Source organism: Cervus elaphus, chromosome 5, assembly GCF_910594005.1.
Source record: "Cervus elaphus chromosome 5, mCerEla1.1, whole genome shotgun sequence".
In the NCBI taxonomy this organism is placed as follows: Eukaryota; Metazoa; Chordata; class Mammalia; order Artiodactyla; family Cervidae; genus Cervus; species Cervus elaphus.
Genome location: NC_057819.1, coordinates 132883207 through 132906899, shown reverse-complemented (window position 1 = coordinate 132906899; position 23693 = coordinate 132883207). Strand labels below are relative to the sequence as shown.

At 45.8% G+C, this 23693-nt stretch overlaps 1 protein-coding gene across 3 annotated transcripts in view; it reads right to left on the bottom strand.

Annotated features, from left to right (window-relative positions):
* LOC122695609 (ATP-binding cassette sub-family A member 9-like) overlaps nucleotides 1–23693 on the bottom strand; it is a 63387-nt gene that overhangs the window by 29479 nt on the left and 10215 nt on the right. For 2 of the 3 annotated variants that reach the window (XM_043905706.1, XM_043905704.1), the window contains exons 7-22: nucleotides 22518–22659; nucleotides 22082–22267; nucleotides 20425–20572; nucleotides 19827–19995; nucleotides 17611–17672; nucleotides 16659–16769; nucleotides 15913–16088; nucleotides 15606–15725; nucleotides 14752–14890; nucleotides 13922–14012; nucleotides 10648–10787; nucleotides 8877–8996; nucleotides 7077–7269; nucleotides 4378–4544; nucleotides 3619–3752; nucleotides 2784–2921 (exon numbers count right to left, since the gene is read on the bottom strand). In XM_043905706.1, the coding sequence (XP_043761641.1) occupies nucleotides 2784–2921; nucleotides 3619–3752; nucleotides 4378–4544; nucleotides 7077–7269; nucleotides 8877–8996; nucleotides 10648–10787; nucleotides 13922–14012; nucleotides 14752–14890; nucleotides 15606–15725; nucleotides 15913–16088; nucleotides 16659–16769; nucleotides 17611–17672; nucleotides 19827–19995; nucleotides 20425–20572; nucleotides 22082–22267; nucleotides 22518–22659 (2236 nt within the window). Of the gene's footprint in view, nucleotides 1–2783; nucleotides 2922–3618; nucleotides 3753–4377; nucleotides 4545–7076; nucleotides 7270–8876; nucleotides 8997–10647; nucleotides 10788–13921; nucleotides 14013–14751; nucleotides 14891–15605; nucleotides 15726–15912; nucleotides 16089–16658; nucleotides 16770–17508; nucleotides 17571–17610; nucleotides 17673–19826; nucleotides 19996–20424; nucleotides 20573–22081; nucleotides 22268–22517; nucleotides 22660–23693 lie in introns of all 3 variants that reach the window. The other variant, XM_043905705.1, reaches the window with a different exon arrangement.

Below are 23693 nucleotides of genomic sequence, written 5' to 3'. Positions count from 1 at the left end.
GTGCTGTAGAGCTCAGCCTGCAAGAGCCCGCAGAGCCTCTTGATATCAGCTGGGGAACTGGTCAGGCGCGGACATGCAGGGTGGCCAGTGGGGGCCACTGCAGGACACTCTGACGGACAGTTAAAGTCATGAGTGGGGGCAGAAGCGAGCTCTATGCTTTAGACTCAAGGCAAACGGGCTTGCAGAATCGGAGCAGGCCAGGAGTGGGGGCAGGGGGGGAATCAACAGGGTTCACTCTGAGAGAAATTATCTACACAGGTACCCAAGCTCAGCTAGGCTGGTAGGCGGCAAACATTTTGTAGTAAAGCCATTTTTTTTTTAAAGTTACCATATAATTTAATGCCAAAACTAAGACACTGCAGTGATAAAACTGTTACTCAATATAACTCCTTTAAAGTTTTGAAATATTTATTTGAAGACTAATGCATTTTCTTTATTACTGGCAAATTTAAACTATTTTAAATTAAAATGTATTCTAAGAAATGAAAGCAAGTTATATTTTACTTATATTTATATATTACAAAATGTTCTTAAATAGCTGAATTTTATGAGGTAAACCCTAAATTATATGTTCTAGACCCAGGAGACAAAATTGTTCCACTACCTGACCGATGGCACATTAAACAATAAAACCTGTAGAAAGCAGGATGGTGTGACTGTCTCTCCCGCAGCCCGAGGGGACTTCTGCTCTGCAAAGCTGAGCGGGTCTTCATCTCCAGGAGGGCCCGGGGTCCAAGCTAAACCCGCCCCAAGCCACCACACAGGCCCCCTTGGCGGGGCCACCACGTAGCAGAGGGGACCGGGGCAGCCACAGCTCGATGGCAGGAGAGCCTCAGCCCCTCACACTCGTCCCCGGCTACTCTCCCAGCACCCGCCACGTTACTCAGGAGGAGGAGAAAGGCGCGCGCTCCTCTCCGCCCCAAGAGGTTGGACCGCGGAAGGGGAGGAAGGCGCGCCTCACACCGCGACAGCCCACGCCGGCCCGCACCCCTCAGGCTACCGCTGACTGCAGGGTGTGAACCGGACAGGAACTTGAGGTTTGGACCGCACTGGAGTAATTCTTGACAACAGAAAGTGACCAGTGAGCTACAGAATATGCCCAAGGCGTCATTTAAAGGAGGCAAAGAGAGACCCAACACAGACAGGGACGTTAGGGGTGACCTGAAGATGCGGATCCGCACAGCCTCGCCCCCCGTTGAGGTCCTGACTCAGGGGTCCGGGCACGGCCGGCCAGTCGTGTTTTATGCAAGTGCGTCGTCCAGTTCTAACTCAGCCGGTCCCTGGTCTAGTCAAAGCTGAACCTTCTTTGAGGGAAACTTGATGAATTCCCAAGAAAAACAATACTAACCTCAATAGTGACAGTAAGTGCGATTATCGAGCAAACCTCAATAGTGATAGTAAGTGAGATTAGCGAGCGCCTCTGGTTTTCTATGTGCCTCGTCACTTGTCTTTATAGTAACTCAGCCCCAAAACCTCCTGCCAACATTGTCTTGTCTCCTTCGTGAGGGAGCTTTGTGATGGAGTTTTTGGTGTTTTTCTTTATCATTTTTCTCGTTTATTTTTAGCTGAGGCTGTGCTGGGTCTTGGTTGCCGTACGGGCCCCTCTCTAGCTGCGGTGCCCGGGCTTCTCACCGCGGCGGCTCCTCCTGCCGTGGAGCTCGGGCACGTGGGCTCGGGGGCTCCCGGCCCCAGAGCACAGGCTCAGTGGTCGTGGCCCACAGATTCAGTGGCTCGGGGGCTCCCGGCCCCAGAGCACAGGCTCAGTGGTCGTGGCCCACAGATTCAGTGGCTCGGGGGCTCCCGGCCCCAGAGCACAGGCTCAGTGGTCGTGGCCCACAGATTCAGTGGCTCGGGGGCTCCCGGCCCCAGAGCACAGGCTCAGTGGTCGTGGCCCACAGATTCAGTGGCTCGGGGGCTCCCGGCCCCAGAGCACAGGCTCAGTGGTCGTGGCCCACAGATTCAGTGGCTCGGGGGCTCCCGGCCCCAGAGCACAGGCTCAGTGGTCGTGGCCCACAGATTCAGTGGCTCGGGGGCTCCCGGCCCCAGAGCACAGGCTCAGTGGTCGTGGCCCACAGATTCAGTGGCTCGGGGGCTCCCGGCCCCAGAGCACAGGCTCAGTGGTCGTGGCCCACAGATTCAGTGGCTCGGGGGCTCCCGGCCCCAGAGCACAGGCTCAGTGGTCGTGGCCCACAGATTCAGTGGCTCGGGGGCTCCCGGCCCCAGAGCACAGGCTCAGTGGTTGAGGCCCACAGATTCAGTGGCTCGGTGGCCTGTGGGATCTTCCCAGACCAGAGGCTGAACCCACGTCTCCTGCATTGGCAGGTAATTCTCATCCACTGAGCCACTGGGGAAGCCTCATGATAAACTTTTTATCTGTATTTTTTTGTGGATTGTTGAACCTAGACCTACAAAAGTCCAGCTGTTACAAGGTCACAAAGCCTGGCATTTAAGATGCTGGCTGTTTAACTAGGTCCCACTACTGAGAGCCACAGATGCTAACACATCTAAGCCCAAAATTCATCATTTTTTCCCAATTAATTGTATTTCTGTTGTTCCATTGGCCCTGTCATCCAATTAAAGTTACAATGCTTTGCAATATTGCTAAATATTGCATATGTATGTATACACATGTGTGTACATATAAATATGTATGCTAATTTAGTTGCATATAAAACAAACATTCAAGAATAAGTTCGTAAAAACTACCCTGTTATTTCAGCATTTCAAGTATTTTCCTGAAAACGTCTCATGACCCACGAAAAGTGAGATGATACCATACTTACCTCAAAATATGTGGCTCTGTCTGTCTGAATGTGTTCTGAAGAATTAAGCATTCCAAGTAGCCCATTGCTAATGATGTCCATGAGTACAGGAAAGCAATTCAGCCTTTTGGTGTTACAGGCTATTGAAAATCTGGGATCCTAAAGCATAGCAAACATGCATTCTAAGTCCTCAGAAAGCAAATATACAATTTAATGAAAGTGCATGGTAGAAAAGCTTTCAAATTATGGACAACACAGGAAGGCTAAAGCACTAAGTGTCATGAATACTATCATCACTCATATGATTCAATTAATTCCCAATATACTGGAAGGAGTTCAGTATTTTGATCTCTACCAACTGTGACAGCATTAGCTGTGTGACTATTTATGCCTAAACTAAAACAAAATACATCACATGATTTTTAGCAGCAGCACTTGTGGCTCAGCTGGTAAAGAATCTGCCTGCAATGTGGGAGGCTTGGGTCCGATCCCCGGGTTGGGAGGATCCCCTGGAGAAGGGCAAGGCTACCCACTCCAGTATTCTGGCCTCTGGAGAATTTCATGGAGGGTCGCAAACAGTTGGACACGACAGAGCGACTTTCACTTTAAACTTTAAACACTCACTATAGACCTCCATAATGCAACCTCACTTAAACACAACAGTAGGCTTTGTTTCAGGATGTGACACATTCAGTTTATAAATAAAGAATGTGCAGAATGAATGAACCTCTAAAAATCAGAAATTTCCCATCTGCTTGTGTCAGATTGGCCTTTTGTATCAGCTGATGTGCATTGTTGAAGCTGCACGTTCCTGCCCGTCTTTGATGTGCTGGGCGTCAGTCAGAGCCCGGCGTACCTTGTCATCTCCTGTCACGGTGATGGCCCCATTGTATGATGACTCATTGGGGCCATTTCTGGTTCCAAAGGCGTCCACTTCTAAAGCGATGTTTTGGTGCCTCAGTGAATATATGAAGTCATCAATGCTTGACCCTACCAGGTGGGTAAGATCAAAAGAAGCAAAAATGAAGTAAAACACACAAAGGAATGTTTTTTAAAACACTAAATGATGTCACTCAAAGCATACCATAATAAGGACTCTAAGGATTTCCTTACAAAGCCAGAATCAATGCCGTGGGACTAAAATCCATTCTGGTGTCAAGGAGACGTCAGACTTGCTTTACCTACAGCTGAAGCATTTACTTATCATTTCTGTTTGTGTGCAAATGCTACTTAAAATTAATATTCAAATCCTCGACCATATTAAACTTCCATTTTAGAAATGTGGAAAATATTTTTTTTTCTCCAAAGCTCACAACTGTATAGTACTTAAAAAGTGTTGTAGAGAGACCTCAAACATCAATCAGTAACCACTTTCTAAATTCCCTTGAGTTGCTTTGTGCAACAAGCTTTAGGCTTTAAGTAAACTTGCAAAATGTGTTTTTAAAAACAAACTCCCCTCCCTTATATTTTTCACTTTGGAATGCATTTCCTGTTTGACCTCACCTACACTTTTCTAAAACATACAGAATTCCTTTTCCCTTCGTGGTTCGTATGGTCTAGGGGAGCCTCTCAACACAAATCAACATTGAACCGGCGCGTCCAGCCGCACGTTCACCTGTTCTGTTGATGACCAGTAAGCGGGTCAGCGGGGCTCGAGGTGGTTGACCCGGGGAGAGGAAGTACATGTTCGGAGATAGTCCCCAAGAATAGCTTTTTTGATGTAACCGATAGAACAGATGCTCGAAAAGCTGAGGACCAAAGGTAATGCCAAAAAGCAGTAATCTACAAGGAGGAAATGTACAAGAAAACAATTCATCTGTAGCAACTATTGTGGGTTTTTCAGTTCAAGCAGGTAACTGTGAAAATAGAAATAAGTTGCAAACACTAGTCAAGCATATGAATGTGCCCCCCCCCCCCCGCCCCCGCTCTTTTCTTTTTTCTGACATGAGGTGGCGCGTGTGCATCTGTTCTTGGTCTGTGTATCTCTAAACCGCCTCCCCCTCCCCCTCTGAACACATCTTTCCAGTTGACGAAGTCAGCTGAGGAAGACCCTGAAATCTCTCTCTCCAGCGCCCATTTCTTCATCCTGTTTCAGCCCTGCTTGCCATCTTTTTCTGGAACTCTGCAAGCTGGCGTGTCACCAACACCCAGACTTCCTACGGCCTGAACCTTCTCCTCCTCCTGTTCCCAATTCCTATAAACGACGTTTTCTCATTTGCGCAAGCCTGAGCCTCGGTCTGCGTCTACTTATTTCTCTCCCTTCTGTCCCTTTACTGAACGGTGACATCTTCTGCTTATCATGTCATCATTACTGCTTGCCTCCAAAACCTCTCTCCTACTTTTCAAATTTGGACCCGAGTGAGCCCTTTCCTGACCTCTTTCCAACTGCCCCCAATGTCTCTTCCTGGTCTCCAGTGCCTACTCTTTCTAAATCTTTTTGCACGGTTGCGCAATTAAGTTTCTTGGCATTCTGTTCTAGTTATACCAATTGCCCATTCAAAAATAATAAAAGAAACTCATTAGTTCCTTACTTTGTATAAAGCCCAAACTCCTTAGCTCTATTTAATGTGTTATCAGAATTATTCTTACTCTCTCGTACATCCTGTGCTGCAGGCTGGCAACTAACTCAAATTAAGTCCAATTTTTCCTCTCTCCTCACGTATCTCCACGCCGCAAACTGCCTCCTCTGCCTGCTTTTTCATCCTCCTTTCTTTCCTTAGCTATGTGCTCCGTTTTCTTCCACCAAATTCAAATTCTGCCTCATGTAAGATTCATTTTTGGGGAAGCCCCATTTGGACATCATTTCTCTTGTATCAGTGCTACAGCTGACGATATTGTCTAACTGCACTCTGCCTTTTTTTTTAATTGGAGGATAACTGCGTTCCAAAGCCATGTTGGTTTCCGCCGGACAACGTGAATCAGCCGTACGTGTCCACACGCGCCCTCCCTCTCGAGCCTCCGTCTCAGCCCCTCCCCACCGCCCCGCTCCAGGCTGTCGCAGAGCTCCAGGCTGAGCCCCCTGGGCCACGCGGCAGCTTCCCACTAGCTGTCCGCTTTACACTTGTGGTGTGTGTCCGTCAGGGCTGATCTCAGTTCATCTCGCCGTCTCCTTCCTCTGCCGCGTCCATGACTCTGTTCTCTACGTGTCTCTACTCCTCCTCTGCAAACAGGTTCATCAGTGCCATCCTTCTAGATTCCATGTACATATATACATTAATATATGGTATTTGTTTTTCTCTTTTTGACTTACTTCACTATGCGTAAAGGCTCTAAGTTCATCCACCTCACCAGAACAGACTCCGATTCATTCCTTTTTATGGCTGAGTGACACTCCATTGTATGTAGGGACCACAGCTTCTTTATGCATTCATCTGTTGATGAACATCTAGGTTGCTTCCCTCTGCTGGCTATTGTTGCGTTATGCTTCTTTAGTGTACTTCTAATCTCCCTCCAAAGCCAAATCTTATGTCTGGCTTATTCGATAAGTGTTAGACATTTAGCAGAGAGTGTTATGCAGGAGTACTCACAAATATTTCTTAATGAATATATGTCCTGGGTAGAGAGAGGACTCTTGCAAGGAAGTATTACTTAACAAAGAGCCTGGAGCTCTACAGGTAAGTTCTAGGAAATGACTTGAATTCTGTGCTCAAATAAAAACGGGCACAGAGCTACTCTGGGGAAAGAGGCAAGTCCTTAGAACCTAGGGCCTGACTTCTAAGCTCCTGAAAAACTACTTCAACCCTTTGATCAGAGCAGATTCTGTAAAAATTAAAAGAAAAATCCCAAACTCTATCTGGTTTAATTACATATCCACCAAAACAATTAAAATTGATTTCTGTGTGAACTTATGGTTGCCGGCGGGGAGAAGAGGGGAAGGGATGCTTGGTTGTTTGGGATGGACACGGACACACTGCTCTATTTAAAACGATAACCAACAAGGACCTGTGTCCAGCACAGGGGTTCTGCTCAATGGTCTGCGGCAGCCTGGACGGGAGGGGAGCTTGGGGGAGAGTGGACACGTGTGTGCATGGCTGAGTCCCTTCGCTGCCTGCCTGAGACCATCACAATATTGTTGGCTGGCTGTATCCCCTGGACAGAGGAGCCTGGCTTCTGCCCACGGGGTCACGAAAGAATTGGACACAAGTTAGCGACACAACAAGAGCATGCTCCAGCATAAAATGAAAGTTAAGGAAACACTGGTTTCCGTGCTAAAGAGGCCGTCTGCAGTTGCTGGAACAGCTTCCGTCTCAGCTCCTCTCCTGGGTTTGGTGAGAGCACGCTGCTCCTGTGAGCCTGAAGCGCGAAGGTACTCACATGGCCAGCAGGGCCCTCTTTTCGCTCTTTAACTTCAGGAGGCGGACTTTCGCCACTGCACAGACCTGCTGCCGCCAGAGGGCCAGGCCGCCGACCGTGCTGTTCGCCTCGCTGAAGGACGGCGCAACTTGTTCCGGCTCGGCGAGGCTGCCTGGGTCATCTGTCCTGTCACTCTGTTCCCAAACTCCAGTTCCTACAAAAGATGAAATCAGTCATTTGCGAAGAGCCGCTGTGCTGTGGTTCAGTCGCTCAGTCGTGTCCGACTCTGCGACCCCGTGGACTGCGGAACACCACGTTCCCCTGTCCCTCACTGTCCCCCGGAGTTTGCTCAAACTCACGTCCATTGAGTCAGTGATGCTAATGTGCATTGTTTAGATTTTCCTAGGATCATCTTTTCAACAATTGTTGTCAGAGGAGAGTCTTGGGCAAAGATGCAAGTAATCTAATTCAGGGCACCACTAGAGAAACTGCTAAAGAAACAGGAACACAGCAAAAAAAAATAAAAAGATATAATACAGGAAGATAAAATAATGACATAAAAAAAAGGAAATCTTACATTTTCTGGAAAAAAAAAAAAAAAGCTCTGTACCTAGAGCTTTAAAGGACTGAATTCACTGTAGAGAACATAATGAACAGAAATCCATATTTAGCCTGGGAGAAATCTATTGCAAAAGATAAACTCTCTTAGTATTTTTGACCAAGGAGAATATGAAAGAATACGAAGAACAGAAGAATATGAAATTTGTTGAGACAATATTTTTAACATAGCCATAGCTGAAAACTAGGTACGTTAAAATCACTTATTCATGTCTAACTCTTTGTGACCCCAAGGACTGTAGCCTGTCAGCCTCCTCTGTCTATGGGGTTCTCCAGGCAAGAATACTGGAGTGGGTTGCCATTCCCTTCTCCAGTATATCTTCCCAACCCAGGGATCAAACGTGGGTCCCCTGCATTGCAGCTGGATTCTTTACCATCTGAGCCACAAGGGAAGCCTGAAAACTAGACAAAGTTACCTCTTTTGGAAGAGAAGCCTAGAGAAATTGATCAAGTCTAGATGTTTTGAATGTATGTTCCCTAAAAGTGAATTATACCACTTAAAAAAGTTTCAAGTATATAAAAAAGGCTTCCCACCTGAGCAATCAAAAAAGAAAAGAAGATAAGAGCATGGTCAAGACTAAACACAGTAGATGAAGTTAGACCAGAGACAAAAGAAACATCTTAGAGCAACTAGAGAAGAAAGGCAGAAAACTCCGAGGAGTAGCAATTAGACTGACAGCAAATCTTTCAACAGCAATAGTGAAATATTGGAGTGGGTTGCCATTTCCTTCTCAAGGGGATCTTCCTGACCCAGGGATCAAACCCCGGTCTCCTGCATTGCAGGCAGATTCTTTACCACTGAGCCACCAGAGAAGCCTAATAGTGAAATAATATCCTCAAATATGTCAAGAAAATAACTTTCAATTTACAATTCTAATTTTCTTTTATCCATAGCAGTTACATTCAAAAAAACACTATATTGCACATTTATGTCTGCCACATAAAGACCTAGTCTGTACACCGCTGTATTTCACAGGCTTAGTAAAATGTCTGGGACAAAATACAGAATCCAAGAGGTGAGACCAGTACTGAGAGAAGAGGGAAGAAAACAAGAAATAGACTTCTCATCTGCTCTAACTTTTTCCAAGATCATATTGAATCATAGCACCTCGAAAATCATAGAACTTTCATCATTCCAAGTGTGTTTTCAGGACAAAATATAGCACAGAATGAGACATTTCAAGTTAAAAAATTATTTATTACCTGATTCATCAATAGCTGATTTTCCTTCTAATTTTAAGAACACTTCATTCAATGTTGTCATGGAAATACCATAATTCTCAATGCCCTGATTGGAACAGCTTTCAAGATCCCTGTAGAGGTCTAAGAATAGGCATAAACATGTACTAAATTAATATCAGTTGTAATGAGATTGATAATAACTATATTTTTTCAAAGTAGAAAACATTTGTGATAGGACAAATACATTCATCAGAAACAAACCTATGCTATAGACATTCCCTTACTTCTAAGATAAACTATAGAGTGTGTTAATTTCCAGACCTTCTTGGGTATAAAAATCTAGAAATTTCTTGTCTCATGCCTAGACTACTACACATGTGGGGGGTTTTGGGGAAAAAAAAGTATTCTATTTTATTTAATGTGTTTTTTAAAAATGTAATTGTCAGGCTTCCCGGGTGGCTCAGTGGTAAAGAATCTACCTGCTAATGCAGGAGACTCAGGTTTCATCCCGGGGTCGGGAAGATTCCCCTGGAGGAGGAATCTGCAACCCACTCCAGTACTCTTGCCTGGGAATCCCATGGACAGAGGAGCCTGGCGGGCCACGCTCCATGGGGCTGCAGAAGAGTTGGACACAACTTAGCGCGTGTGCACACAAACAATACAAATATCAAAGGCATTGTGTGTGTTCATATGATCATTAGTTCACTGATTCTAAAATGAATACATTTCATCAACTTTTAGTGCATCTGAAACGAGCATGTGTCATAAATGCTAGGAGGTCGTATTTTAAAAGCCAGCATCGTTCCTTTCTGTTTCCTCCTTGGTGGCACATTCTGAAACTGAGGGTTTCTGAAACTTGCTGAAATTCCATAGGTGCTACCTGTCAGGTATCTTCCAGGTGCTTGATTTATATTTAATATTTTCATAATAAATGTAAATGAATTGAAGCTTCATAAACACCCTATAAAGTTTGTACTAACATGAACCTCCTTTTACAAATGGTCAAACTGAGGTGGCGTATAACCTGTCTGGGGTGACAGGGTGGTCAGCACAGCTAGGCTTTGAATCTAGCCAGTCTGGCTCTGGCAGCCAAGCTTGCCTGGTGCTGTATTTCTTTATTAGCCATGATTGCTGCAGGCTTATTAATTCAAGCATGCAGATTGGCCCCAGGACCTTCCATCAGGAGTTGGCAAGTTCTCGGAATTCAATAAAGTAAACACATTTTTATGGGTTACACTTTGTAATACAATCCAGCTCAGAATGCTTGGGGAATGAAACAGCATATTGGGAAACCAGACAGAAGAGGGGTAAAGGCGATGGCTCTCCAGCCATTCGTGTTTGCAGCAAAGCTCTTGATCTTCTTATAGGCTGATCATAATTACTGTCGAATTGTGTAGATTATAACGTTATGCCGCGGTGCTTATGACACCATCTACCTATAGTGCATGCTCCCTTGGCTCCCATCTGATTCCCCGCCAGGGTTTGCCCAGACCTCTTCCTGCCTGGACCTCCTTCTCAGGCATTCCTGACACAAATTCCCCTAATGCTTCTCACTGTAGCTTGATGTCGCTCTGTATCTCTTGACTGCACATGTTGTAACTTGAAACATAATTAGCATTTTCTTGCTTCAGTGTACTCATAAGTGCTATTGAAATATTAAACAATAAGTCATAAATAATTCACAGTGCCATGTACTTTGAAAGCAGCAGAATATCAACCATCATTCTAAATACCACAGTGATCGTACACAACATTATTACAAACAATTCTGTGGTCTCTTGCATTCTGTTACCTGGAAATTTGCTTGTCCTTTCCAAAGGCAGAATATATGTCAGCTTTTCTTCACTTTGGGCTGTTAATTTGGCATCGGGGATGTGGTGTTTAACAATCGATGTTACACTGTCTGGATCACATGTCTCATTCAGATGCAAACTGATGTTTAAAAACAGTAAGTTAAGTCTGTTCTTATCCAACACTACCTGTACAAAAATCCTAGCATGTGTTTGTCACTTCATTAATATTTATGAGACAAAACAGTACAATCTAATAGAGGAAGCAAGACTTAAAAATATCCATGTGGCCCAAGCTGTATCATCTACACAACATGCAGAGGGAGAAACATTAAAGGATGCTTCCCTTGTAGCTCAGTCAGGAAAGAATCTGCCTGCAGTGCAGGAGACCTGGGTTCGATCCCTGAGTTGGGAAGATCCTCTGGAAAAGAAAATGGCAACCCACCCAGTATCCTTGCCTGGAAAATCTCATGGACAGAGGAGCCTGGTGGGCTGCAGTCCACGGGGTTGCAAAGAGTCGGGCACGACTGAGTGACTAACACTCACAACACTTAAGGATAAGTAAGGAGACTCAAGGTTTGTTATTTGGGAGAAAGATATCCGGCTCCATCCTGACTGGGGTCAGGTGGGGGAATGGTGATTTTGCCTCCAACTGTTCAAAATCTCAACTTTTGAATTCTCCCTTTGCAGTAAAATATGAGTTCTACAAAACAGAGTGGAGGCAGCAGAAAGAAAGAGTGTTAATTTGCTGCAGTCGTTAAGAACACAGTTCTCGTGTCCTGTAGGTCCATGTTCCAGATTTAGGTCTCTGAGCATCTGTCTTCTACTCTGTGATGGGAAATAATACTCAGGTCTCCAAGAATTTTGGAAGACATAGCAAAACACAGTATGTATGGAGTCATATAGGTCCTGGCAACGTGTAAACCTCAAAATATGTTAGCTAATTTTATCTTTTGCGGGGGGCAAAATTTATTCAAGTCAAAGTTGGTCCATCTTCGTGATGAGAACATATAAAGTTCTGTATGGAATCATTAGACTTAAGAAACCCTATTATTAGTCACATCCACTGGCATTTCCTGAGGCTGGGACTTGCCTGGTGGTCCACTGGCTAGGACTCCATGCTCCCTCCCAATGCGGGGGCCCAGGTTCCATCCACGGTCAGGGAACTAGACCCCGTGTGCTGCAACTAAGACCCGGAGCAGCCAAGTAAGTAAGTAAGTATTAAAATTTAAATAAAAAGTCAGAGACTTTATCTGACACTAAAAAGAAAAAGAAACTTACTGAGGTTGTACAATGACAAGGGCGTCGTGATGGACTTTGGTGAGACAAACCTAAAAAGATCAGTTGTAGCTAAAAGCATTCTGAGTTTATAAGACCCTGTGTGAATCGCTCTTCAGGATACCAAACAGGGAGAGTGTCGTGCCTTCCCTAAAGGAGCTGGGACACGGCAGAGAGATGAGGCAGCGCGTAACAGGAGGAAGGGGGAGGGAAGCGGAGCTCAACCAGCTGAGCAGCTGGTTCCTCTTTAGGTATTCATTTCAACATTTTAGCCTTCACTGCAAAGTAGGTATTATTGTTTCACTTTTTTAACGGAGGATCAAAGAAGTTAATTAAGATGCCTCAGGCAACAATTCAAAATAGTGCTTTCAAAGTTGCGGTAAAGAGGGTGCTTATTGTTCAAGAGAAGACATTCAGAGAAGACCTTCAAGAGCGGATGAGATGTGAACACGGTTAAAATGCGATGGCGGAAGAATCAGCACACAGGCGTCCCACCTTAAGCAGAGTCAGGACACCACAGCGTGGAGGTCCCCAGAGGACGGCCCATGTTGGTTTTAGCTGAGGCATTTATTCAACCAGGTCGTGCCCCGAAATCATGGTGGATCGTAAATTAGATCACAATAAACACTTGAGAGTGAATGATGTGAGATCCATTTAACCCCTATATAGTGGTTAACCACTATCCAGTCAAAGCTATGGTTTCTCCAGCAGTCATGTACCGATGTGAAATTTGGACCATAAAGGAGGCTGATCACCGAAGAATTGATGCTTTTGATTTGTGTTGTTGGAGAAGACTCTTGAGAGTCCCTTGGACTGCAAGGAGATTCAACCAGTCCACCCTAAAGGAAATCAGTCCTGAATATTCATTGGAAGGACTGACGCTGAAGCTGAAGCTCCAATATTTTGGTCACCTGTTGTGAAGAGCCGACTCATTGGAAAAGACCCTGAAGGCAGGAGAAGTGGGTGACAGAGGATGAAGTGGTTGGATGGCATCACCAACTCAATGGCCATGAGCTTGAGCAAACCCCGGGAGACAGTGAAGGACAGGGAAGCCTGGTGTGCTGTCGTACACGGGGTCACAAAGAGTCAGCCACGACTTAGTGACTGAGCAACCACAAAACACTTGGAGTGAATAATGTGGGATCCATTTAGCCACTGGGGATGGAATGACTTGAATCACTTTTTAAGAATAATTACACTTTACTGGGAAGTGTAGGGAGTAATTTACATCACATCTATAATCTCAGTCCAAATTGCAATGCGGGAGACTGGGTTTGATCCCTGGGTCGGGAAGATCCCCTGGGCGAGGGCACGGCAACCCACTCCAGTGTTCTTGTCTGGAGAACCCCCTGGACAGAGGGGCCTGGTGGGTTACAGTCCACAGGGTCACAAAGAGCTGGACACGACTGAGCGACTAAGCACAGTGTAAATGACGTGAGAGTGGGCAGATTACTAAAACTCTTTGACTTGTCAAAGAAGCATAATAATACCATCTTCCTAAAGTCATTCGGGGAATTAAGTAAGATTATATGAGTACTCTACATGTAAATATCTTAGGACATATCTAAAATTCAGTCCACGCTTAGTAAGTGATAGACATGACTTAATAGTGCTAAAAGGAGACAGAAACAAGTGACAGGGAAAGTGAAGTCGGGGGAACAGAGAGGAAGCTACTGAAATTGCTACGACTGGCAAAAATAAACATCAGAGACAGGACAAGAGACAGGCTGGAGTGTCAATAAATTTCTCTTAGCAAACACTGGGTTGTGAACATATTTTCCAGACACTATTTACATCTCACTGGTTGTTGTTGTTTAGTCGCTAAGTCATGTCCGACTCTTTGTGACCCCATGGACCATGGCCCACCAGGCTCCTCTGTCCGTGGGATTCTCTCAGCTCTCTCGAAATGATCTTACTAACGGAGCAACCTATGTTAACAGGCTCACAGTGATGAACCTGACATTTCCAGCACATTCTAACATACAGTAAGGGCTGTACCTTAGATGGTAGCCGATGCCCCATTTCCTCTTCAGGAACAGAGACGAGCCGGAACACTTCAGCCTTCCGTTGGACATAAACACTTTCCTGTCTAAGTTGGAAGAAAGAAATAATTGTATTCAGAGATCATTTTTTCACTATTTATTAAAAAAGAACAAATTCATGAACAAACAGTGTATTTTAGGAGCACCACTCACTAATACAGGCATATCCTAATTCTGGCCACAAGTCAGCCAGTTCTTCGACATCTGATAAATCAAGTGATGTGTTAGTTTATTCCTGAGTATATTTAGAAAAACTGTCATACACTAAAAGGATGTTTCAAGCCAACCGATATTCTGAATATACTGAATGTGTGCATGCGGGCTCAGTCGTGTCCAACTCTTTGGGACCCCATGGACTGCAGCCCGCCAGGCTCCTCTGTCCATGGGGATTCTCCGGTCAAGAACACTGGAGTGGGTTGCCTTTTCCTCCTCCAGGGGATCTTCCCCACCCAGGGACTGAACCCACACCTCTTGCGTCTCTACACTGCAGGCAAACTCTTTACCACCGAGCCGCCTGGGGAGTGCCCTTCATACAGTGCAAATCAGAAGACATCGTGGGGAGCATGCTTTGTATTTTACAACGGGTGAGATGCTTTGCAGTAGGGTCAGAATCCTTGCTGGGACAATGCCCTCGGGGATGAAGACACTCGGATTGGCCAGAGGACCGTCCCCCCGCCTGGCTCGAGGGAGCCTCATGCTCGGCAGCTGCACTGGAACCTCGCTGCACACGGTCCACCCGGGTCCCTAAGTCGTCAGGGAGATACACGAAGGAAACGCAAGGCTCACCAGCCAGGACGTCAGCCTCGTCCATGAACGGCGTGCTGAAGAGGACCACGTGGTCTGACTTCCTCTCTCGCAGGAGGTTCCACACCCGGTGTCTCCAAAGAGGGTCTGACCCCGCAGTCGGCTCGTCCAATAGCAAAACCTGCATGGCAGGAAAGGCCCTGAAACCGCTTTCCCCGCTTGTGCGGGATTCTTTCAAAAAGCGACGTACAGTGAGTCAGGAGATGAGGGTGGACACGTGTACACGCTGGGTGTGAGACGGGCCGCCGGCGGGAAGCTGCTGCGGGAGCTGGGAGCTCAGCTCTGCTCCGTGATGACCTAGAGGGCGGGGGGGCGGGGAGGGAGCCCCCCGAGGGAGGGTGTGTGCGCGCAGGGCTGATGGACACAGATGCACAGCAGAGGCGAACACAGCATCGGAAAGCAACGAGGTCTCAATGAATAAGAGCGCCCAAAAGTCAGTTAATAAAAAAGAAAGCGAATAAAAAACGAAGAGCGGTGAAGGGCACGGCTTTGAACCGCGCGGGCCTGCGTGTCCGCGGATGGTTTCCACTGCACACCACACTGCACTCAGTCCCAGGCTGGAGGCGTTTGCAGAGGCGGGACCGTGTGTGCTGACGGCTGTCCGGGAGGTTCTACTAGGATTTCCCACTGTGCGGAGGGCTGCCCACCCCCGCCCCGAACCCTGCATTGTTCAAGACTCAACTGTACTTGTAAAATTATTTAGGAGAAATATTTTAGCACTTAACTCTTCATTGGAACAGTTCTCTGACATTTATCAGTTGCAAATTAAATGGGATCGCACACCACAGTTTCACAACTCTCCACCTGATTTCACTAGTAATTTCAGGTCGACTTACCTGGGGATCTCCTAAAATGGCAATCCCAAATGTCAGTTTCCTCTTTTGTCCACCGCTTAAATTTTGAGCAAGAACGTCTTGAATGTTTCCCATGTCCAGATCCTGTAAAACCTGTTGAACCTAACAAAAGATATTGAGTCCAAAGTTAGACTGTTTCTCTTAAGGACACTATCACTCTGCTGTTCATTGCAAAGGGCCTTTTGGACCTTTTGACGATGAATTGTGTAGAAATAACACAAACACATTAAGGATTTTCTAGGTAAGCGGTTCCATTCTCCTGGCTGTGACTGCTAACGTAGGCATCTACCTGTTGCTCCACTTCATGTGGCTGAATCCCTTTTATCTTAGCAAAGAGCCTGAGGTTTTCTCTCACGGTGAGGAAGCCAAATTGCACGTTGGATTGTGGGCAGACTCCAGTGAGCTTGCTGATGTGTTCTAGGTCAGCCGTTTCTGAGAGTGAGTGATTGTAGATGGTGATGGACCCTGGAAGGGAAACGGTCAGCCTCAGGATAAAGATCCAGGTCTCATGAGAGAGATTTTAAAACCGAAAACAACGGGGGTCAATACTAAAGTCCTTTAAACATTATAACAAAATTATTACAATAATGTGCTCAGATAAAAATAATGTGTTCAAATACAGGCAAGGCATAATATCTGGAATATTTGTTCTTAATAGCTACCGGGACAGTATAACAGTGAGGCACCATCGCTAAATCACATCACTAGTTTACATATGAAGCTATTTCATTACCTTCCAAAGCTTCTATTTTCTCATACTTTCTTTATCCATTTTCCTTTTACCTAAGGGGAGTACTGTACACTCTTGAATTAACACTTGAATTAACACTTAATGTTCACCGTACATCCAAGCCCGTTGGATAATAAATAAATAATAACTTGAAGAACCTTCTAAAGATCCTCTCTTAAGTACCTGGGTGTGGCTATTACTGATGAAACTGCTTACAGGAGTTCGAGAATGAAACTCGTGAACCGATGAAATGCACAGTGCGTTCGCTTGCCCGCGCTCGTGTCGTGGCGCAACCTTCTTCTCACCTGACGTTGGGGCCGACAGTCCGCTGAGTATATTTAACAGCGTGGTTTTCCCAGCTCCGCTGTGACCGAGGATGCCCGTGATCTGGCCTTCGTATACGTCAAATACCAGGCCTGGCATTATTCCAAGAAGATGACACTCAGAGCCTACGTGGTAACTTTACAGTCTCTGAAATTTTTATAAGTTCTCACAGCCTCTGCATATTTGGCTAGCAATACTCAAGATAAAATGCACCCCCAAATTCATTCCTTTAAAATAGCATCTTCTGGGACTTCCCTGGCAGTTCAGTGGTTAACTCTCCCTTCCAATGTGGGAGGTGTGGGTTCAATCCCAGGTCAGGGAGCTAGGTCCCCACATGACTCCCAGCCAAAAAACCAAAATGTAAAACAGAAGCAATATGTAACAAACTCAAAAAAGGCTTTAAAAATGGTCCACATAAAAAAAAATCTTTAAAAAAATAAAACTGCACATTCTATGATACACATTGTATACATCAGTATTGTCATGATATATATTATTATCTGATTAACAATTTTTTCAATAAAAGCAATCTTGTCATTAAAGATAGGCTGACTATAATAAAGATAGCTTTAGGGTTAATACCATGAGTTGAAAATAAACAGTACCATGCTATCCTGTATCCTTCAAACCCATAAGATATCAGTGGTGCATCTGACTTCCTAAAATTATTATAAGATTTTGAAGTTTACTTGGAAGAAACCATAATGTGTTCAAATAAAGACAATTCATGGTATCCGGAATATCTGTTCTTAATCGTGACTGGGACAGTGTAGCAGTGAGGCACCGTCGCTAAATCACATCACTAGGTTACGTATGAGGTTATTTCATTACCTTTCAAAGCTTCTACTTTTTCGTGCTTGCCTTTTCCATATGCCTTTTTAAGATTTCTTATTCTGAAAAGAGAGGAAGACGATTTGAGCAAATGGTAGTTACCTTTCAAAGCTTCTACTTTTTCGTGCTTGCCTTTTCCATATGCCTTTTTAAGATTTCTTATTCTGAAAAGAGAGGAAGACGTTTTGAGCAAATGGTAGAGGTGGGCAGAGAATTCATGAATCAAGCCACGGAGGCTGTCAGGAAGGCTGGAGGTCCGCAGATGAACAGAAACATCTCGGCATCTCATCGGAGCCTGCCTCCGTCCTCGTCACACGCTGAGCATCTCACACTCCGCAGGCAGCGCGAGTCCATGGAGACAGAATGCCGTGGGGACGGTGAGAAGTGACTGACCAGGGGAAAGTGGGCAATGAGATGGTGTGTAGAGGACCCGCACTCCAGCGGAGGACAGACGCAAGCGTGCCCGCAAAGAGACACGCCAGCTTTGGGGGTCAGACTGCCCGGGGTCAAGTCCAAGACTCATGAGCCACGCACACCGTCCATGGACTCGAAGCTCACCGAGTTCAGCAGTAAAATGGGAATGACATTCGCTCTCTCATAGGGTTGATTTGTAGAGTGAATAAGATCCTATGTGCAGAGAAGAAAAATGCCCGGGAGACAAGACACTTCCCAAGAAGATGAGAGAAGAGGAAAAAGATAAGAAAACAGAGTACAGAGAAAAAAAAAATTTTAATCACAGTGAAGGCCCGTTCTAAGCCGGGGTCCTGTGGATTTCATCTGCGTGACCTTTTTTTCACCAGGGCTTCCCTAGCGGCACAGTGCAGGAGATGCAGGTTTGATCCCTGGGTCAGGAAGATCCCTTGGAGGAGGGCATGGCAACCCACTCCTGTATTCCTGCTTGGAGAATCCCATGGACAGAGGAGCCTGGCTGGCTACAGCCCACGGGGTCGCAAAGAGTCAGACATGACTGAGCGACTAACTCTCACACACACACGCACACACACACACACGCACACGCACACACAAACATGCACTCGCACACGCACACACACGCACACACACGCACATACATGCACACATACATGCACATGCACACACACACAACCTGTTGTTTGCAGCACAGGGCAGAGCCACGAAGCAAGACCTGTAGCCCAGGGTTGCCAGTTCATAGCTCAAACTCCTAAACTATCTCACGATCAAATACGTGGGATTGTCTGCCCCCAAGGCCTCTGTTCATGCTGGGGGTGTTTTTTTAGAGCACAGAGCTGCTGTGGCTAACTATAACTCACAAATCATCCACACCCTGCTCCCCACCCACTGGGGAAGACAAAATGCCTCCTGCGCATTTAGGACTTTCTACGCCTCCTCTGATGGCCCCTGATTCTGGCCCAGACATCGGAAGGGACGTAAAAATTCCAGCTTGCAGGGAGGTCGCGATTCTTGGTGACGCAGCCCTGACACCCCACGAGTGAGAGAACGCCGCTCTTGGTGTCTGTTCATACTGGGCCCTTGTTTTCAAAAGTTACTACTTAGAGACTGTACGTATCATAAATGTTCAGAGTTAAAATAGCCTAGTGGAGGGGGTGAACCAGAAAGGTTTCATTCAGGTGTGAGACAAAGGCAACAGTCGTATGATGGGCAAATTCTGAGCAGAGATCCAGGGAGTTTAGGTGCTGCTGGTGGTTTGGAAATGGAGCCATCAGCATGGACTACAGCACACACTTTATCTCAGAGGGAAGATACACGTGCCAGAGCGCCCCTTCCCATCTCCCCTTGTCTGTATCTCTTGCTTCTTCCCTCTGGTCTTATTAATCAGGAAGCAAAAGAAGAGAGATAAAGTGAATTGCAGAGAAAAGGGGGGGTCAGAATAACAAAGATGAGGACTGTGTCTAAAGGGAAAGGACAGAGAAAAAAAGGCAAAATAAAAGAGAGGTGATGAAGAAAACAAATATGAAGCTATCACTTCACTGATGAATGTCGTTCCATCGTAAGATATTAGTAAAAGCAAACGCGGACAAGATGAGAAGACCAAGTGTGGTTAAGAATGAGGCTAGCCTTGGGAATTCCCAGGTAGTCAGTGGTTAGGACTTGGAACTTTCACTGCTGAGTTCCCCTGCTTGGTGAAGAACTGAGGTCTTGTAAGCTGCATAGGGGTGTGGCCCCCCAAAAAATGAGAGGAGCCTTTCACGAGTGCAGCATCCTGGGGTGGTGGGTACTCAGAGGCGCTGAGAGAAACCTCTGTCCCCTCCGAGTTTGCCTGATAGAGCTCTGCTCTCAGACCTGCTCTCCATTTCAGCCCCACGTGATACTTTCATTACCTGATGGCTTCTTTCCCGTGGAATTCTGGAGACACTGGTTCAAAAGAGTCATTGGATGGAAAATCTGGATCGATGTCATTCTCGAGGGCTGCACGATCAGCCCTTCGGCGTTGGAACCAAGAAGAGGACTTCAGGAAAAACCAGGGAGGCCGCTGCTGTCCGTATTCAGCTACGTGAACAGGTGGTAAAGAAGCACTGGGTCAGTCACCACCTGGAGCACCAGAGCCGCCAGAAGACAATGCAACCCGTCTGGGAAGGTTTAGAGATTCCTCAGATCCAGCATCAGGAACTAAGGTTCTTTGGCCCATTCTGAGACAAGCACTAACAGTGCAGTTATCCTGGGTCTACTATCCTTCATCTATAAATTATCCTTAATCTATTACAAGTGCCTTTTTCTTAAAGAAACCATCTAAAATGTTATGGTAGAACAAGATCTTAGAAAGTGATATTAAATGCAGAATACTGCTACAGCTAATTTTAGAAACTTTGGTGGGGGAGGGGATGCTTGATAATTTATATCTAATATGTTGTAGACAGTTATTTTAAAGAAATAGAAATGAATGAAACTGTGTTGAATCGCAATCATGTTACTACTTACTGGGCAAAATTTTGTCCAAGTACAATGTCAATACCAAATAGAGAAGAGCATCAAAAAGCAACATGAAAATGGTAGCTATTATGAGGTACTGGTCATTTGGAGAATCTGAATGGATGTTAGAATTCACGTCATAGTCCAAATGGATAAGCTGGAAAAAAAAAAAAGATATATGTGTGGAATTGAAAAAGGATAAACAGAGCATTAAAATTATTATTGTCTTATTTCTGCTAGACATTGGGATTGAAAAGATAAATGAAACATGATTCTGTTTTCATAGAGCTCTAATCTGTTGGAAGATACGGGAAGGAAACCATCTAACCGCAAAGCAATTCAGGGAGTTAATGAAGGTGGTACTTAGGGTTTGGAAGGCGCAGTCTGCAACAGGGAAGTCCTCCAGGCAGAGGTGAAAACCAGGACGCTGATACTGGAGCTGGGCTGCCGGGGGACTTCACCAGGCTGACCGTGGAGGAGATGCAGGGGTTCTAGAGGGAGGACGCTATTTGAGAGTGAAAGGGAGAGGGCTGGAGTGCTTTTGCAGTCAGGCAGAAGACAGAAGAATAATTTCTTAGTAGCGGTGTTTGTGACCCCATGGACTGTAGCCCACCAGGCTCCTCTGTCCATGGAATTCTCCAGGCCAGAACACTGGAGTGGATAGCGGTTCCCTTCTCCAGGGGATCTTCCCAACTCAGGGATCGAAGCCAGGTCTCCCGCATTGCAGGCAGATTCTTTACCATCTGAGCCGTCAGGGAAGCAACTCAGCACAAGTTATGGTGTGGTAACCAGAACTAAATTTTCCGAGAGGAGGTCAGTCTGGCCTATCAAAAAATAAAAATGTGTTCTAGGAGATCGCTAGTGGTCCAGGGGCTAAGAATCCGCCTGCCAATGCAGGGGACACGGGTTAGATCCCTGGTCTGGGAAGGTCCCACCTGCCGCAGAGCGACTAAGCCCGGGAACCACAACTACTGAGCTTGCGCGCAGAGCCAGCGCTCAGCACCGTGAGAACGACTGCGGAGAGAGACCGTGCGCGGCCGTGAAGAGCAGACCCCACTCTTGCCTCGACCGGAAAAGGCTGCCCACTGCAACGAAGGCCCAGCACGGCCATAAATAAATAAATACATACGTAAATAAGTGAGTCTTAAAAATGTCTCTAGGGAATTATTGGTTTTCAAACACTGGAGATAATAACATGAAGGGTCATGTTTCTTGAGCATTAAATGAAATAAATGTTCTTTGGGGGACAGTCCTATAAAAGTAAAAGCTGACCACACCAGTAATGGGGTATCAGTGTATATTAATCAGATCTAAAAGAAAACGGATAGTGCTGAGAGAGAGAAAGAAAAACCTTTCCTGTCTTTTCAATGTGCACCTTTACAAAAGCAAGTGGGAATTTTAACCTTTAGTATGTGTCGCATGAATTATCTAGGGGGACTCTAAAAACCTTCCCAGGTGGCACAGTGATATAGGAGACACAAGAGACATGGGTTTGATTCCTGGGTAGGGAAGATCCCCTGGAGAGGGAAATGGCAACCCACTCTAGTATTCTTGCCTGGAGAATCCCATGGACAGAGGGGCCTGGTGGGCTACAGTCCATGGGGCTGAAAAGAGTCGGACACGACTGAGCACACACAGTAAGTGAAATAGTCTCATGAACTCTCACCTGGGCCATTCCAGCAGTGAAAGCAAAGGGGCTAAGGAGACACAAGATCCACTCCAACGCCGCGGGAAGGTGTCTGTACAGAGCTGTGAACCCCAGGCTCCCCCAGAAGACAGTGAGGAGGAAGACCACCAGACCCGTCAGGAAGGGTTTCTTCACCAACACGCTCATCAGGAAAGCTAACGTTATCTGAAAGGAGAGGAAGGCTCCAGGTGGTCCACAATCCACCGGGAATCATCAGAGACATAATGGAAAAGAATTTCATCATGCAGAAGTATGTTTCATCATTGCCCCCAACCTCTAGATACTGTCTCACGCAAAGACTCAAATATTGCGAACAGAACAGAGGATATGTGAGCAGAATCGGTGAGACATGACTGGTAGTTTTCTCTGAACAAGAGTTCAGAGAGAGAGAGAGAGAGAAAATTCACCAACTCACCAAAGACAGGCCGTAGAGGAGAAAGAGGGTGAAGACCACCATGAAGCCAGTCAGGACGACCACTGGGGCATATGTCACTATAAGGGCCATCAGAGTGGCCGTGATAGAGATGAAGCCAGTGTACATCAAACCCCAGGACAGCCTGGCATAGAAAGAAAACATCAGTTCAAAGTGCTGCTATTCCACCCCTTGATTCATTCATTTTTTAGCAGCTGTCTTGTGAAGCTTGCCATATGCCAGGAGTAAAGGGAACACAACATCTCGTAAGTCAGCAAACTTCTCTGCCCCTGAGTTTCATCTTCTACTGGAGAAGATCGCAATAAAACAAGTTAATGGGTAAAAAAAGGTAGCTAATTTCAAAATAAGACAAATAAACTGGAGATCAAACCAGTCCATCCCAAAGGAAATCAACCCTGAATATTCATGGGAAGGACTGATGCTGAAGCTGAAGCTCCAATAGTTTGGCCACTTGATGCAAAAAGCCAACTCAGTGGAAAAGACCCTGATGCTGGGAAAGATTGAGGGCAGGAAGAGAAGGGGGTGACAGAGGGTGAGATGGTTGGATGGCATCACCAACTCAATGGACAAGACTTTGAGCAAACTCTGGAGAGAGTGGAGGGCAGAGGAGCCTGGCGTGCTATAGTCCACCAGGTCTCAAAGAGTCGGACACGCCTGAGCAGCTGAACGGCAGCAAAGCCGGGTATCGTGATGAGAGTGAATGGGAGAGGTTTCCAGGGAAGACATTTATGATGATTGGTTTGTCAGTTCTGGACCTCCTCTTTCAGTAATTACATAAACATCATGGAACAAAAACCAAAACAAACAAAGCAGATGATGAAGCAGGGATCAGCAAACTTTTTCTCTGAAGAGCCAGATAGTAAATATTTTAGGCTTTTCAGACCATAGTCTCTGCGGCTACTACTCGGCACCACCTTCGTAACACAGAAGCAGTCACAGACAACATGAACAGTTTGACCATGGCTGTGTTCCACTAAAAATGTATTTGTAGATGCTGAACTTTGAATTTCATATAAAAAGTTGGTGCCTTAGAACATTATTGTTCTTATGATTTTTTCAAACTCAGGTAAAAGCCTTTCCTAGTTTTTGTTGTTGCTGGTCAGTGGCTAAGTTATGACGGACTCTCTGTGACCCCCTGGACAGAAGCATGCCAGGCTT